The 16,801-nt window shown below is 38.4% G+C and overlaps 1 protein-coding gene across 1 annotated transcript in view; it reads left to right on the top strand.

The window, feature by feature from the left end:
* Positions 1 to 16,801, top strand: part of itfg1 (integrin alpha FG-GAP repeat containing 1) — a 238,056-nt gene that overhangs the window by 210,442 nt on the left and 10,813 nt on the right. The window contains exons 15-17 of the mRNA XM_043706920.1: positions 7,822 to 7,946; positions 9,206 to 9,288; positions 14,564 to 14,681. Coding sequence (XP_043562855.1) covers positions 7,822 to 7,946; positions 9,206 to 9,288; positions 14,564 to 14,681 — 326 coding nt within the window. The remainder of the gene's footprint in view (positions 1 to 7,821; positions 7,947 to 9,205; positions 9,289 to 14,563; positions 14,682 to 16,801) is intronic.

The following is a 16,801-nucleotide window of genomic DNA, read 5'->3' as shown; positions in this document are numbered from 1 at the left end:
AGTGACCAGTAATCTCTCTCACTCATACCACTTGGCGTTGGCAACTGTTGGAAAGATTTAGTGGTTGATCCTTCACCTGTTGGACCACACAATGGACACACGTTCTTTGGATGTTAGACCCTTCTGTAGGACTTGAAGCCACAGCCTCTGGCTCAGGGGAAGGGACATGACCCACTGCTAATGGGAGGTGGGAAGACCCATAGAAGAGGTTTACTGAATATCCTGCAGAGTTTCCTGGTGAGGCTGCTTTGAGTGGGATTCCCAATGATAGACGACTAGATTGCCAGGAGTAGAAGGTCTGAAAGTGCAGATTCTGGACAGTTTTGGTGGTGGGGTGGTGAATGAGTCATGGCAATTTTTCATCCTGGGACCTAGATTGTGGGGGTTGTGCATACAATACGAAGAATATTAAAATGAAGCCATGCAGCCTCATTGTAATGTTGAAATGACCAACACTCACGTGACTGAATTTTCCGTCTGCCTCTTGTTCTGCCTGCCTTGAAGAAGTTTTCCTCCTCTCTCTACAAGAATCTCAGGGAGTCTCTCTCTCACTGCAACTCCCAGGTCATTTCTCTATGCCACTCTCTCCCCACCCCCACCCTCCTCTAGCTTATCTCTCCACGCTTCAGGCTCTCTGCCTTTATTCCTGATGAAGGGCTTTTGCCCGAAACGTCGATTTTGCCTGTCCTCGGATGCTGCCTGAATTGCTGTGCTCTTCCAGCACCACTGATCCAGAATCTGGTTTCCAGCATCTGCAGTCATTTTTACCTGGATGATGGAATTGTACAAACTTTTGGCTTTGTCTTATACTAAAGATGCTCTCAAATAAGAGCACAAATGTATTAACAGTTTAAAGTGCCGATACATAGCTATGTTAAATAACTTTATTCTGAGCATTTTTATGATCACATCATTGCCAGTGAAAGCATAAAAGCAAGTTGTTAGGTTAGATTCTCTGCAGTGTGGCAAGAGGCCCAACAAGTGCACACTAATCCTCTGAAGAGTAACCCACCCAGACCCATTTCCCTCTGACTAATGCACCTAACACTATGGACAATTTAGCATGGCCAATCCACCTGATGTGCACATCTTTGGACTGTGGGAGGAAACCAGAGCACCCGGAGGAAACCCACACAGACACAGGGAGAATGTGCAAACTCCACACAGACAGTCGCCCAAGGCAGGAATTGAACCCAAGTCCCTGGCATTGTGAGGCAGCAGTGCTAACCACTGAGCCACCGTGCCACTCCAAAGCAGTCTTTCTTTCTCCCTGGCTCACTATTATCTTTCTCCTTGTCTTTCACTATGCTGCATCTCCTCCAATCATTCACTTCTTCCCCCTACTACAGTTATCAAGAAGGGACACTTGGCCCAAAACATTCACCTCTACGTTCTGTCCACAGATGCTTCCAGACCTGCTGAGTTTCTCAAGAAATTCCTGCTTTTGATTCAAATTTCTGCAATTCTTTGTCTTTTGTATCACCACAGTTCTTTGTTTTACTAGTACGGTTAGACCAGTTCAGGTTATGGTCAATGGAATTGTCAGTGCTAATGCCATTGAATGTGAAGGGCGATGGTTAGATTCTGACTTGGAGATAATCATCATTTGGTCCTTATGTGGTACGAATGTTTCTTGCCACTTGTCAGCCCAAGCCTGCAAATTTCCCTGGTCTTACTGTATTTGGAAATAGTCTGCTTCAGTAACTGAGGAGTCATGAATGCTTCTAAATGTTACACTATAATCATCAAACATCACTACTTCTGATCTTATGATGAATGCCCTTGATGAAGTAGCTGAAGATGGTTGTGCCAGGGATTAGTTTAGAATGAGGCAAATGATACTTAAAAGACAAATTTAAATAAAGGGAAGTAAAGGGAAAATACTGCAGATGCTTGAAATCTGAACCAAAAAAAATGTGCCGGGGAAAGAAAATATAAGTCTGGCAGCATAATAAAGAGGGAAACAGAGTTAATTTATCGAATTGAATATGACTTTTCTTTGAAATAGGTGAGCCCAGGCTTATTTAGGTTTTTCCAGCACTTCCTGTTTTTACTTAAGCTAAAGGAATGCAAAATGACAGGGTTTGATGAACTACATTGTAAGGTCGTGACTAAGTTAACAGAGAAAATTGCAGACAACCTAATAGTTATAATTCGGGACCTTGTGAAGAGTGGATGTGTGTCAGAGGACTGGCAAGTTGTCACTGTTGCTCTTGCTCTTAAAAGAGAGGAGCCAAACAAACAATTTCAGACCAGAGAGCTTCACATCTTTAGTAGGGAAATTTAGAAATTCTTAATCCTTTACTGGAGTTTTTAAAACTGCATATCTAGATAAGGAGAAAATAGTTAGGTGTATCTAATTTGCATTTAAAAACAGGAATGATGGTGCTTGACTAATGTTAGAACGCCCTGACTAGATATCTGACTTGTATGGAAGAAATGCAAAGGATGAACTTCAATAAAACCTATGACAAGGTATCATGAAGGAAATTATGTGAGAAGATTATCAGCTGTGGAATTTGGGCAAGTTTAGAAAACCTTGCTAAATATTGATTAGAGGAAAGGAAACAAATTTGGACATTATTTACAGAGTGACAAAGTATATTGCAGTGTCTCTAAAATTTAATTTCTAGGACTATTACAGTTCATTTTACATACTGTACCAATTGTGTAGGTTCTGATCGTGAGAAAGCAGTTCTATATTTGAAGTTAACACCAAAAGAGATGATATGATTAATTATTTAAGAGCAAAGGAAGCTGCAAGTCGGTATTGATAATATAGATCAATGGGAGGAAGGGTGTTAAGCGAGATTCATTATTGGTAAGTGTGAATTGTTTACTGATAATTAAGCAGAAAGAGCACTGGAAATTGATTAACCTAACTCAGGAATTAGTGCAAAGCAGAATAGTGCATTGCTGAAAATGTGTTGCTGGAAAAGCGCAGCAGGTCAGGCAGCATCCAAGGAGCAGGAGAATCGACGTTTCGGGCATGAGCCCTTCTTCGGGAATGAGGAAAGTGTGCCAAGCAGGCTAAGATAAAAGGTAGGGAGGATGGACTTGGGGGAGGGGCATTGGAAATGCGATAGGTGGAAGGAGGTTAAGGTGAGGGTGATAGGCCAGAGTGGGGGCGGGGGTGGAGAGGTCAGGAAGAAGATTGCAGGTTAGGAAGGCGGTGCTGAGTTCGAGGGATTTGACTGAGACAAGGTGGGGGGAAACATTCAGAAGACTAACTGCTGGCCCCAAATTGATTTTGCTTGACCTGCTGCTAGCTGAACCACACCATGTAATTTACCCAAAACTGGAGAGCTAACTGTGAAGGGAACCCAAGCCATGGGGCCCTGATGCTTCCTGCAGCTATATTCAATGACAATTTGCTCAGAGGCGGACAGATAAGGCTGGAACTATCACTACACCAACATCATTCTGCTCCAGAACTTTCTCCCAAGTGACAGGCTTAGTGTTTGCGTCATTGATATAATTTTGATGGAATTAATCGAATTTTCGACATTGTAGATTTTCTGTGCTGATATTTGTACTGGACTGAGGTAGCATGAGCAGACATAGCTTTAAATTGAAGGGTGGTAGATATAGGACAGATGTCAGAGATAGTTTCTTTACTAACAATAGTAGGGGCATGGAAGAGTAGGGGACTCTCCAACTTTAAGGGCATTTAAATGGTCACTGGATAAACATATGAAAATGGAATAATGCAGGATAGATGGTCTTCATATTGTTGCGCCGACCTGTGGAACCATCGAGGGCCCAAGAGCCTGTACTGTGCTGTAATGTTTTATTTCTATTTGGTTCCAGTTGAAGGGACAGGCTGAAGTGGTCAGAGAGTCGAGTAGACGTTGGGTGCGATCACACTGTTTTGCACGCGGTTTTGTTCACTGGAAATTAAAGTTGTGCAACTCAGTTTGGAAGCTGAAACAAATTTCATGTGTGGTATTTGGGCATTTGTACAGATTCGATAGGGAGGTAGTACTCCCACTTGGGAAAGAGTAGAGAACGAGAAGGCAGAGATTTAGAATAACTGGCAAAAGGAGCAAAGATGATGAGAGAAAAATAAGAGTGTAGTAAAGATCTAGAGGGCAATATTCTGAGATTGTAGTGTATGGCCCTTGAAGCCTTTCCGGTCTAACGAGAAAGGTTTGGTTGAGTAACATTGTGAAGGGTATTGCATTACTGCAACTATTTGCAAGTTACATGAATATGAGTATCACAGGCCCCCAGTCAGTCTCCCAAAAGCTCCTGCTGCCCTCTGACCAAGTCCCCGCGGCATCATTATAGTAGATATACTACTGTTCTCAGGTGAGGTATAACCATAAGAGGCCCACTGACAAGATGCTGGTTCATTCAAGGCATTTGAAAGAGAATTAGACAGTCGTTTGAAAAGGAACAATGTACTGGGTTTTGTTTCAGAATCCCTACAGTGTGGAAGCAGGCTATTTGGCCCAACAAGTCCAGTCTGATCCTCCGAAGAGTAACCCACCCAGACAATGTGCAAACTCCACACAGGTAGAAACTAGGAGCCTGCTTGGCATACTTTCCTCATTCCTGAAGAAGGGCTCATGCCCGAAACGTCGATTCTCCTGCTCCTTGGATGCTGCCTGACCTGCTGCGCTTTTCCAGCAACACATTTTCAGCTCTGATCTCCAGCATCTGCAGTCCTCACTTTCTCCTAGAATAATGCATTGCACTAATAAGGGTAGATCCTTGCAGTACTTCCAATCAGTATCACAGAGGATTAATGTAGGGCTTTGCTGAAGATAAATGAGTGTTACTAAATCTACAGCTGAATAACAACCTCCTCCATTTTTCTTCTTTGTCCTGGCTCTTCACCAATTCCCCTCCCCCGCCCCCTTTCTCCCAGCCCCAGTCCGTGTCACAAAGAAGTTTTTGTGGTTGATGTGACACTGGGATTAGAATTCACTTTACATGTACCTAAGCTTCTGTTGCACATTTTAGATTGCATTGTTTTTTTTTTCACTTTGTTGCCTGGTCTGGAGACAAACACACAGTCTGTTTTCAAGATCCAGGATTGCTATATGGTGACTCATTCTGCAGAACAGACCTGGATCTCTAATTGTGCACAAAAGCTGCTGCAAGAAAGCAGTGCACCAGCAGGGATAACTGTAGAGTTGCAGATGAGAGTGGGTTGGAAGAACACCTACACAAAACCTTTGTCAGATAGAATCTGCAGAACAGAGACAGAAAGCACCAACATGTAAAACACTAAGATGATGGAGCACTGAAAAATTACAACTAAGATACCCTCTTGTTGTTTATTGCAATATTACTACATGGAGTTCAATTAAAACATTGCATGATACCAGACTGATTTTTTCTTTTGTTTACATAAGGACTGCCATTTTAAAAATTGCTGAGATGGTCTATTGTGCATTTTGTGTCAGTGAATAGTTTAATTTAGCTGAATCTGGTATAATTCTATTTTTTCTCAAAATCTTTGGGTCTTGTTCATTCACCATTGGGAAGACTGCAGTATTTTGGTACAGCAAGCTCCCTTCTTTATTTATATGTGAGTAGTTGCTACAGACATGTCGAGGATAATCCCTTAATGACCATATCCTTGTTTGTCGAAAATATTTTCTCAGGCAACATTGCTTAAAATATATCCTTGGCTTTGTCCTTTTCATCTTTTTTCAATTTGTTCAGCATTTAATCTTATCACAATAATTGCAAATAATTTTACTTTATTGCATTAAGGATCATAAAATTCAAATGTAAAGAATTTACCTATTAATATGGTAAGAGTTTCATGCAAGTTCTTGGGTCCACCTAGCCCTGCTTTGATTTTGTTCTGCTCAGTAGAGGTAAATACCACAATTTGCACCTTATGTCTACTTGAGGCAAGTTTGGAAAATGTTGCAATATGGTTTATAAATGGAAAATGTACCATAAGCGAAATAATTGAAAACATTATCCAAACACATTGATTTGAAGCGTTCCAAGATAAGCATGGACAAAACAATTCAATAAGCAGAGCTGGAGTTGGGTTAAGGTGAAGATTGGATGAGTAGGAACTTGTTTTGAGTGGAATAGCAAGAAGGGTTGCAGATCAGTCAGGATCGGCAGTACCAAAAGACCTTGTTAACGCATTCAGTTAGGTTGATTTAAGAAAAGAGAGTTCATAATGGCTGCATGAGTACTGTGCATTATGTGCTAATGGCACTGCCCTTGTCGAACATTATAAACACACACAGAGAATCATACAGTGAAAAATGTTTTTCAAAGAAAATAGGATCTTCTACTTGCTATGTAAACATATGGAATTTGAAACCACAAAGTTCATTCAGTTTTGAATTATTTCTAAATTTAAGGAAATAAATAGAGTCATAGAGATGTACAGCATGGAAACAGACCCTTCGATCCACCCCGTCCATGCCGACCAGATAAAGTAATTAACCTTCGATTTGCTAAACAATAGATTGGATTTTGTTGTCTGCAACAAATGGATGCTGTCACATGTACATACTCTTGTACCTGGCCGCAGACTTCCCATGAATTTTACAATGGAGCTCATTATTGACCAACAAAGTGTAAGAGTACTTTTTGCAGGAGACATGGGAACATTTGTGTCATTTTATCCAATCAGATTGAAGAATTGCAAATGCGTAGTAAAATATGAAATCGAAGAGATCAAGTAGAATGTTTAATTAATTTCTAAATTGGATACAGAAAATGAGATAAAGTGGAGGAAAGAAAATGGAATTAAGCATTGCGAGGTATTAAAAAAGCGAAATTAATTTTTTGTCATTTTTAATCTCCAGCAATCGTTAAGATAATGAAGTAATGAGACTGTCAGTGTTATTTTTCTGTACCAGGGAAACATTTGGACAATAATGATGTGATAACTATTGACTAAAAATGTACTTACTCTGCAGTGGCCAAATCCTAACATTTTTGGTGAGGTTCGTAAATATATCTCACCTTAGAAATCCATGAAGTTGTGATACTATGTATTTCAATGTCAGTCTCTCAGTGAAATGTTGTCAGACCAAGGGTTCTAGAGAGGTAAGACAACTTGGACAGCGGTTTTCCTGATTTTTCTCCTTTAGCTATGCCTGTGCGGTTACCAGAAATTGTTCTGTAACTGACACTTTGACAACACTGAACACTTAGTCTCATCAGTATTTCTACACGAAAATCCAACTTGTATTTTCAGTATATTTACATGTATTTTGTGCAGGACCTGAGTGTAATAAAACTAAAGCATTTTGTGCATGACCGATGATGGTATTAGCTTCTTTCAAACCATGTAACCACTAGTAATGCACATGCTGTGGTCCTGAGCAGGGAACGTGTATCATCTCTGATGCATTGGGTTGCTTATCCTGTCAGCATCAATGTATGTGATTTGTCATGTGCTAAGATTTTAAACTGATCGAGATTGTTTAGGAAAAAAAGCATAAAATAGATCCAAGGGCTCTGCCAATAACAAGAAAATTAGCCAGTATGTCCACTTTTGCCACTGTTCTGCACCAAATTCTGCCTATACTGCGAAGTGGTGCTGAGTTATCATGAAAAGTTATTTTAACTGCTTACATTCTCTTATTTAATTGCAATTTTCCTTTTTTACTTTTCTGACCATGCAACATTTCCCAGTTGCAAAGTATGCCAGAGCAAGAAATAAAGGGAAAACTCCATTTAGAAATGAGATGTGATTTAAAAAAAAAACCTTTGTGTTAAGAGAATATGAAGTAATATGAAATTGAATCACATAGTTTGAAACTTCATTTCAATGAACAGTCCATGTCTTGTTGCATTTGAATTTTCTTGATTATTCTGGTCTATTTTCAGCTGGACAACTCAGCCAATCAGCACATTTTGCACTACAGCTGCCCTATGTAGTCCTTGGCCTAGGACGTAGTGCAAACTTTCTCGACCATCTCTATGTTGGCATTCCTCGACCTCAAGGAGAAAAGGTAGTAACCCAACAATTATGGCATGAAGTTAGGAGCTTCTGTCTCTCCATCATTATATGGTAATATGTTCCTATTTATTTGATGGTCAGTGTGCACTTCAAATTTGTCCTAATGGTTTTGGATATTCTTAATATCCTAATTAAGAATCTTACTCTTAATTTTTAAGAATTTATTCGTAATTTAGCATTTATTCTTAATGCTAGATTTAGAAACACTGTTGACATTACAAAGCTGCGAATGAGCAATGAACAAAATCTCCTTATACACCTACAAAATATAAACACCTACAACAAATAAAATACATAATTACAACTGTAACAAAATCTCTGATAAAAGTAGGACTGTTTCCTCTACAGAACATAGAGGGTGAAATCAATTTGAGTCACCCAAAGAACTGTAGTCTCCACACATGATTGACAATACTGAATTATTACTACTCTGGCAGAGCTGGTAGTGTGACCATTAGTAGCCTTGTAAAAGGGAATAAAAGGCTTTGTTGTATAGATTTTTACGTAGATAAATTTTAAAGCCTTGTCATACATGTTTTTAAGATTCCTTTCCATCATCCATCATTCTTGATTGAGAAAATTGATTATTTATGTTCATTACATTCTCAAGCCCTTGCCAATTCTGTAAAGGAAAAATATATATGGTTACAGACAGAAAGAGGAATGGTAGAATGTGAATTGTATAGTCACGAAGACAGCACAGAGATACAGACTGAATTGCACTGTAACAATTCTGTGATTTTGTGATTCTCACGCGAACCAGTGTTTTTCACAAATATGTGGATTTTTGTCTGTGCATTGAAGCAATAGTGGTGCTCAAATTGGGAGTCACCTTTTTACAAGAAAAATTAAATCATTTAAGTATTTTCCTTTTTAGTTTCTGGTAATCAATAAGAAAATAGAAAAGTAAATAATTGATATACCTTTTTCCTTTGAGTATTTTTCTTATAATTTTTGTTAGTATCTTCTTCATCCAATCCTTCCCAAGTACCCATCATTTGACTTTGGCCTGCAGGCTGAATGTAATTGTTTTGACACAGCAAATTCCTGGGAACTTTGAGTGTGTGCAATGTTGGCTTTACTGGTTTATTTTTACAAATATTATAAAGTTGTATCTGAATACGATACATGAAAGGAATGCTGTGTAACTAGAAGATGTGCTTTTAAATGTTCTCTGTTTGAATGAACGGTACATCTTTAGACAAAAAAAACTTTCCTTACTAATTACTTTCTATCTTATTTCCCTGTTAGTCTATAAGAAAACAAGAATGGACAGCTATTATTCCAAATTCTCAACTTATAGTCATTCCATATCCTCATAACTCACCAAAAAGGTAATATTTACATTTTTATATCTCTGTAAAGTCTCTGAAAAACATTTAGCACAAGTATTTTGAAAATTGTCAGTCAGCTTTTGTTCCTGGTAGCTTAGAAAGTCAGACTAATCCTCCCAATAACTCTGTATGTTAGCCAAGGTTCACTCTGCAATTACTCAATTCTAAATGATATGGATCAGTTTTAATATAAGGAATATTTTGAAGAACACTTGAATTTCCTCACAAATGAGTGACTTGCTATCTGGCATAGTAATTTTAGACTATTACATTTGTCTAATTTAGCAATCTTTTTTGGGTATAGACCTCTCTAAACTAAGAGGTGTATCCCTCTTAGTTTTATGTACAACTGGCATTATGATTTCAAAAGCTTCCCAAGAGTGCACATGTTAGCCAAGCCCACTATTTCATTTTGGGTAGGAAATAATGTCAAGTGAACCTGCAGCTCTGGGTTCAATGTGATTTATTCTCGATATACCCAAACATAATATGCTGTATTCCGATTTTAAAATGCTAGAAAGTAAGTTTATTTTGGACCAGATTTTGCTTAAACAAAGAATCTCTCACTAGCATTCTGTTAGACTTGTTTGTGCACATTGGGTTTTAACATTCTTTTGTCCATGAAGTTGCTATGTTTTCAAGCTGATCATTTCTGAAACTATTGCTTTTCAAACTAAATACAGCTTGAATTTTGCAGTATAGCATAACAGTATGACTATCAACACTTGTCATTCTTAAGAATTTGGCTTTTTTTGGGCTTTGGGAATCACAGGCTAGGCCAGTGATTATTGTGCAGCACGAACTAACACCCTAATTAAAAGTTGGTGGTGACTTGCCTTTTTGAGGCCCTGTAGTCATTGTGGTGTAAGTGCACTCACAGTGATGTTAAAGATAACTTCTGGCAATAGAATTGTGCAGTTAGATGCAATATTAAATGCAGAAATTAGGAAACTCCTATCCAAATTTCTTTGCTCCTCCAGAAGCTGCAGTATGCTGATAGCACGCCATGACTCAGCATTTAAATATGTGAATGGCATAATGTTGCAATGTTTATCCATTACGTAGCTTTGTGTCCCGACCTTTGATCCATACAGTCTGGATTTTAACCCCACCTGTTCCAGAGGTGTGTCATAACATATCCAAATAGTTTGTTTGAGAATATCTAAAATGGTTGACTGACCCATTCAAGAGCAAATGTTTTTTCTAATCGCAACATCAAAGTTGGTAATTACTGCCAACCAACTTTTCTCATGCTGATTTATAGGTATCGTCTTCAGATTTGTTGGAGGTTTGAATAAAATGAATCATCTTTTGCTTTGTTTCTTTGAAATTGTGAGAGTTTAAAATATCAAATTTTCCTCTCTTTATTTCATTGAAGCTAAATGTTCTAACTCCCAACTTCCTGGTTTAGGCTTTGTATTCCCCAGTAAGGATGCTTCTGCTGCTCATGTAGGTCCCAGACCTTTTTATAGATGGGCGCTGCACTGTTTCAATTCTCTGGTTTGCACATTAGTGTACTAACAATCAGAAGATGGGTTCTTATGCTCCCCTGCTGGTGACTTTGGAGTCAGAGAGCCTGTTAAATTCCCCAAGTGAGCTACCACCTGGCCCAACAACCCTGGACAGCTGTAATTCGATACTGCAATGTATTAGGCCAGCTATCCATCCTTAACCCGAGTAGGACCATTAAGAGACAATTAATGACGAATTGCAGGTGCACCCTCAATTTTTGGGGTTGAAGAGCAGTGGAAGGACCCAGAATATTATCCTACTCTAACCTTAGGCAGGAAATAGGGAGGGTGCCTCCTTTTCACAATAGACACATCTCCACAAGATTTGGCTCCTATGGAGGCTCCTCCTCTTCCTCTCCACCAATGCCCCCTTTTAAGCTCCCAAATGCCACTCCCTCAGGCCTGGCAAATAAAAATGTTGAAGAAACCAGTAATGAATAAAGCACTAAGAAAACAGTAGTCAAGATCCATAAAATATAAGTTTGGCCTCCTTAAAATAGCTAATTTGTAAAGGTTCAATGAGCTCATTTTGCTTTTGTATTCTGCATTTCTACTCATATAATCTAAGGTTCTTGTGTGGGTTTTTAACATCCTTACCAACTGACTTCCCATTTTTAAGAACTCTGAAATTATTATCATGACATTTTCAAAAAATATTTTACCATTTTCAATTTTCATAAAATTTGCAGATCCACAGAATCCTGAAAGTGCCCACAAGGAAGCATATGCCATGCTTGCCTTTTATTAGTTAAGGCATTGAATACAAGAGTCAGGAAGTGATGTTGCAGGTTTACAGAACTTTGGTTAGTCTGCACTTACAGTATTGTGTTCAGTTCTGGTCGCCACGTTACAGGAAGGATGTGGATGCTTTGGAGAGGGTACTGAAGAGGCTTACCAGGGTGATGCCTAGATTAGAGGATTTGAGCTATAAGGAGAGGCTGGATGAACTAGAGTTGTTTTCTCTGGAGCAGCGGAGGCTGAGGGATGACTTGATAGAAGTGTATGGAATTATGACAGGCAAAAATAGGGTTGACAGTCAGAATCTTTTTCCCAAAGTTGAAATGCCTAATACTAGTATCTAATACTAGCATGCATTTAAGGTAAGGTGGGGGGGAGGGGGCATTCAAAAGAGATGTGAGGGGCAGGTTTTTAACACAGTGTTAGGTGCCTGGAAAGCGCTGCCAGGAGTGGTAGTGGAGGCAGATACAATAGAGGTGTTTAAGGGGCTTTTACTTAAGTACATGAATAACTAAGGAATGTAGGGATATGGACCATCGATGGGCAGAAGGTACTAGTTTAATATGGCATCATGTTCAGCACAACATCTTGAGCCAAAAGGCTGTTCTGGGCTGTACTCTTCTATGTTCTAAAACATCTACCTTCCAAATCTACTAAATTGTTTCTGTCCCTTGAAGTGACTTATCAAAGCTAGGAAAAATGAGATTAGGATAAAATAACAGAGCACTTAGTGCATAAATACAATGCAGGCTATGATGCTGAGATATGCATGTCTGGCAATTTGTGGCTTCGGCTGCAGATTTGTGCTGAGTTAAATGATCTCAAAAAGCAGTGGCGGAAGCAGTGTTGGTATTATTGTTGGATAATTACAGAGTATAAAAACCATTATCATGTTGCTGACTGCAATCCAGAGACTCATCCTGAAATGTTATAATAACCTTCAATGGTCATGTGGTTAGTTAATGGATGTTCTGCTAACAAATGAAGAAGGCCATTTAGGAAAGATAGTAAAGTTCAGTTAGCACCCATGGTACTGCACTTCCTCATCATTCTGTACCTTTAAGAAAAGAAAGAGGAGCTTTGTACTTTCAGTTAAGTGTCCTTAACTTGATTGACTTCCTGAATTAGTTATGCTAATCCTTAACAAATTATTGACTCGGCTTCAGCTTGAATATCATGTCGTGTTCTAGGCACATGAAAAATGCCAAGTATGTCAGATCCTTCATGTTGCAAAGTTGGTGTTTGTAAAACTGTAAAATGAGGAAAGCATTGTGTGGTCTCTTTAAAAGGTAGTGTTTTTTCTGTGTTTGGATTTTTAAAAAATGTAGGTCTGTGAGCAGCTTGGGGTTTGCAGGTGCACAGAGAGCACCCAAATTTAAACACTTGTATTAAAAGGCTGTACGGTTAGTAGACCAAGCAGCCCTTTTCCCAAGACAACAAGTTTTAAATTTCGCCAATCAATTTAAACCAGGCCCTTAGATACCAAAAATCTATCAAATTTAAATCTGATGATTTTGACAACCTAGGACCAACGCGATTGTAAAAATATTGATTGGTCATCGAGGTTATAAAAGAAGGGGGCAGTTAAAAACTCGTTAGAGCAAACTGCCATCTGCTGAGATAACAGCTTTCAGCTTTTAGAGAAAGCACCATCTGTTTACCAGAGTACCACGGCACACCATCTAAATTCCTGACACAAGAATCTGCAGCGAAAACATTCCTGAAAGAAGGATCAGCAGAGAAGACACACCAAGTTCCAGAAGACTCAGAACCTGGCAGTAATTTCAAGAGACTAAATTTGTTGTTTTGGGGTATAAGTGGGGCTAGTATTTATAGGAACAGCATACATTTAGACTCTTGTGTTATTCAGGAACATTTAGCAGTTGGGGGAATTGCTCGGTCTGTTAATAATTCAGTTAGTTTGTCCACTGTTACAGTTAGATAAATGAATTGTTATTTGTAGATTGTAAAGTGAGTGTCAGGAATTTCTTTTACTTAACTAGGGCAGCACGGTGTCTCAGTGGTTAGCATTGCTGCCTCTCAGCACTAGGAACCTGGCTTCAATTCCAGCCTCGCGCGACTGTCTGCGTGGGTTTCCTCCCACAATCCAAAAATGTGCAGGTTGGGTGGATTGGCCCAAGTCAAGTTAAATTGTCCATAGTGATAGGTGCATGAGTAGGGGAATGGGTCTGGATGGCTTACTCTTCAGAGGGTCGGTGTGGACTTGTTGGGTCGAAGGGCCTGTTTCTGCACTGTAGGGAATTAATCTGAAAAAATGGATTACACTCCTTCTCACAACCCTTTTAACAGATAGGGCGAGGCATTTCCCTTTGGGTGATTTAGTTCTCAGAGAGGGTATGTCAACCTCCACTTTATAACACTTAGAAACTCAGCAAAACAAGTTTATTCTGATGCTAAACAAGATGAGGAACTTCAGTCTTGTCAACCTCATATTTGTGTCTCCTTAACTAATAAAAAATCCCACGGTGTTTTACAAAAGTGATTATAAAGCAAAATTTGTTTCCAAGCCAGGTTATATTAGGGCAGATGCTCCAAGTTCGTTTTTTTTAAAAAACTTTTTTTACATGCATCTTTCAAGGAGAAAAAGGAGGTAGAGAGTGTGAAACTTTTAGGACATCTCCACCATTTGTGAGGAGATTACTAATAGGATGTTGAAGAGGGCAGAGTTAATGGGGCACAGATGTCTTGATTGTTTGTGGAGCTTGAAGTCAAGAAAGGATTTGAAAAGGAGAGAAATTCAGAATCAAGACACTGCTTAACCTGGAGCCATTATAGGTCATTGAGCAAAAGGGTAATGTTTAAGGAGGACTTGGTGCAAATAAGCACACTGGAAACAGCCTTGGATGTATTTTTTATGCTTTCAGAAGTGTCATAATTTGGAACAAGTTGCAAAACAGAAAAGAAGCAAATACCAACAAAATTTAAGTGGGCACCAATTTTTTTTTCTTTTAAAAATGATATTGTTTCAATTGAAACACTAACTTCATTTTCTTTTCTTTTCACAGCTGGAGTGCCAAGTTATATTTGACGCCCAGTAATATTGTATTACTTACAGCTATAGCCTTAATTGGAGTCTGTGTTTTCATTTTGGCTATAATCGGCATTTTACACTGGCAGGAGAAGGTACTTTTGAAATTTCAGTTGATGTTTACATCTAATGTACAGATTGGTGTTTTATACATCAGTTATTAGTTCTGAGGTCTGCAAGCTGTCACATTTATGACTAATCAGTAGATTCTGTCATGGTCAAATCAATTGTTATGTTCATTTACCTTAATTTCTGTTGATGTTTTCAGTATTTAACAGCACAGGATTACTAATTGATTACTTCTGTTGTGCTGTGCAGCACTATTTCTTAGAAAAATTTGTAAGTTAAATAGTATGATTATCCATTATAGCAAATTTACTGAAGCTGCATAAAAAGGAAGCATGGTCCAACAGTAAGGTTTAGAGCCTTGTGACCCATAGTTACTTTAAGTGCCATTATTCAGGTTATATACCAGCTTTTTTTTTTCTGGGCATTGACTCAGGCTGACCCTGATTGACCACCCAACAATTAAAATGATTTTCTGACCCATTATTCTCCCCGCCATAAATACTAACTACTTGACACCTCTAACAATGCCCTTCTCTTCTCCTACCGCACTCTATCTGTCACTAAAACTCCTTTATGCCTTTTATCCTGCTATAAAATCATTTTCCCCGACTCTGGTTACCGGTGCATCCCAGTCTTATTTCACCACATTATTGGTTGTTATGCTTTGGCTGGTAGCCCTATACTCGAGAAAAGCTTCCCTAAATACTATCATCTCTCCTTTCTTAATCTGTCCATAATACACACTTCTTCAACTAAGCTTTTGGTGACCCTTTTAATATTTCATCCATTTTGTATTGTCCCTCTGTGAACATCCTTCAGTCATTTTTCTGAACTAAATTGGCTGTCTAAATTCAATACACAGCTTAGGTTGTTATTAAGTGCAAGACAGTAAATTTACCTTAGTCTGTTGGAATTCCTTTATTCCACAAGCCAAAAATTTGCTGTAAAACATAGGTATAAGTCCACAATGCCAGTAAAGACTATAACTATAAATGTTTTTGATATCACAATATTGGGATGGCATCCACAGAACTATGATTTTGTGCTAAATGTAAAAGGCTATCCCCAAATTGACCTATTCAGGCTTCACAGAAGAAACCGAAACTGCAATAGTACACGTTAATAGTTTGATTCACCATTTAGAACAGATTCCTAGAGGCAGGCAGGAAGCAAGGATCCTTATCATGTGGAGCAGTTCTTTTGAAGAATAAGGGTGACATGCAGGGTCAATCATTTTACTTTTGTTACTGATTAAGCATCCTTTTAAAACTGCAACAGTATGAAATAGCTGTGCTTAATGCGAGGAAGTCAGGTAAAACTCCTGCACTAAGAACACCCACAGATTTAGAGAGATTCCTTTGAATGTTTAAGATACAAGCTCAACATTTGATTAAAGTCTTGCAAAGATCTTTCTGCTGTAACTTTATAAAGGTTTGTTTAAACATAACTATAGGTCTATAAATGTTTAATATTTTGTTAAAGGGAATTGAATCAAAATTAAACTATTTTACAGGGCATGCAGAATAAAATGGACCTTAGGATATATGTGCATAAATCTTTTGAAGGATGTCTGTGCTTTAAATAAACACATTTACTACAATGGTATCAAGACTGAGAGGCTGGAGAAATTGGGATTGTTTTCCTTGGAACAGAAAAGCTTAAGACAAAATTTGATAGAAGCATTGAAAAACATAATGAGAGTACTGGAGATAGCTTTGAATGTTGAATTATGATCTGGACTGCATTGTCTGAAAGGATGATATAAAATGAATAAATTTTAATTTTCAAAAGGAAATTTGATAAATATTTGAAGGGGGATAAAGCAACAGGATGGAGGAGAAAGAGCAGGATAATGCAACTAATGAGACAATTCTATCAAAAGAATTATCATATAAGCTGCCTCCTTTGCTGTATCATTCTAGGGTTTTATATTACTTAAAGGTTTTCTGCATGTAAGTAATGAATATAGAGCAAATTGTATACAAACAAACATTTGAAATAGAAGAATAAGTGGACTTTTGGCTCCTCAAGTCTGCTCCACCATGCAATAAAATCATGGCTGATGTCACTGCACACAAAATGTACGGCATTCTCGCACATATACATGTTTAAGCCCTTTATAGTCTGTTGATGTCACAGCAGTGTG

Source organism: Chiloscyllium plagiosum, chromosome 17, assembly GCF_004010195.1.
Source record: "Chiloscyllium plagiosum isolate BGI_BamShark_2017 chromosome 17, ASM401019v2, whole genome shotgun sequence".
NCBI lineage: Eukaryota > Metazoa > Chordata > Chondrichthyes > Orectolobiformes > Hemiscylliidae > Chiloscyllium > Chiloscyllium plagiosum.
Note: the sequence above shows the minus strand (reverse complement) of the source record. Positions and strands in the feature narration are given on the sequence as shown.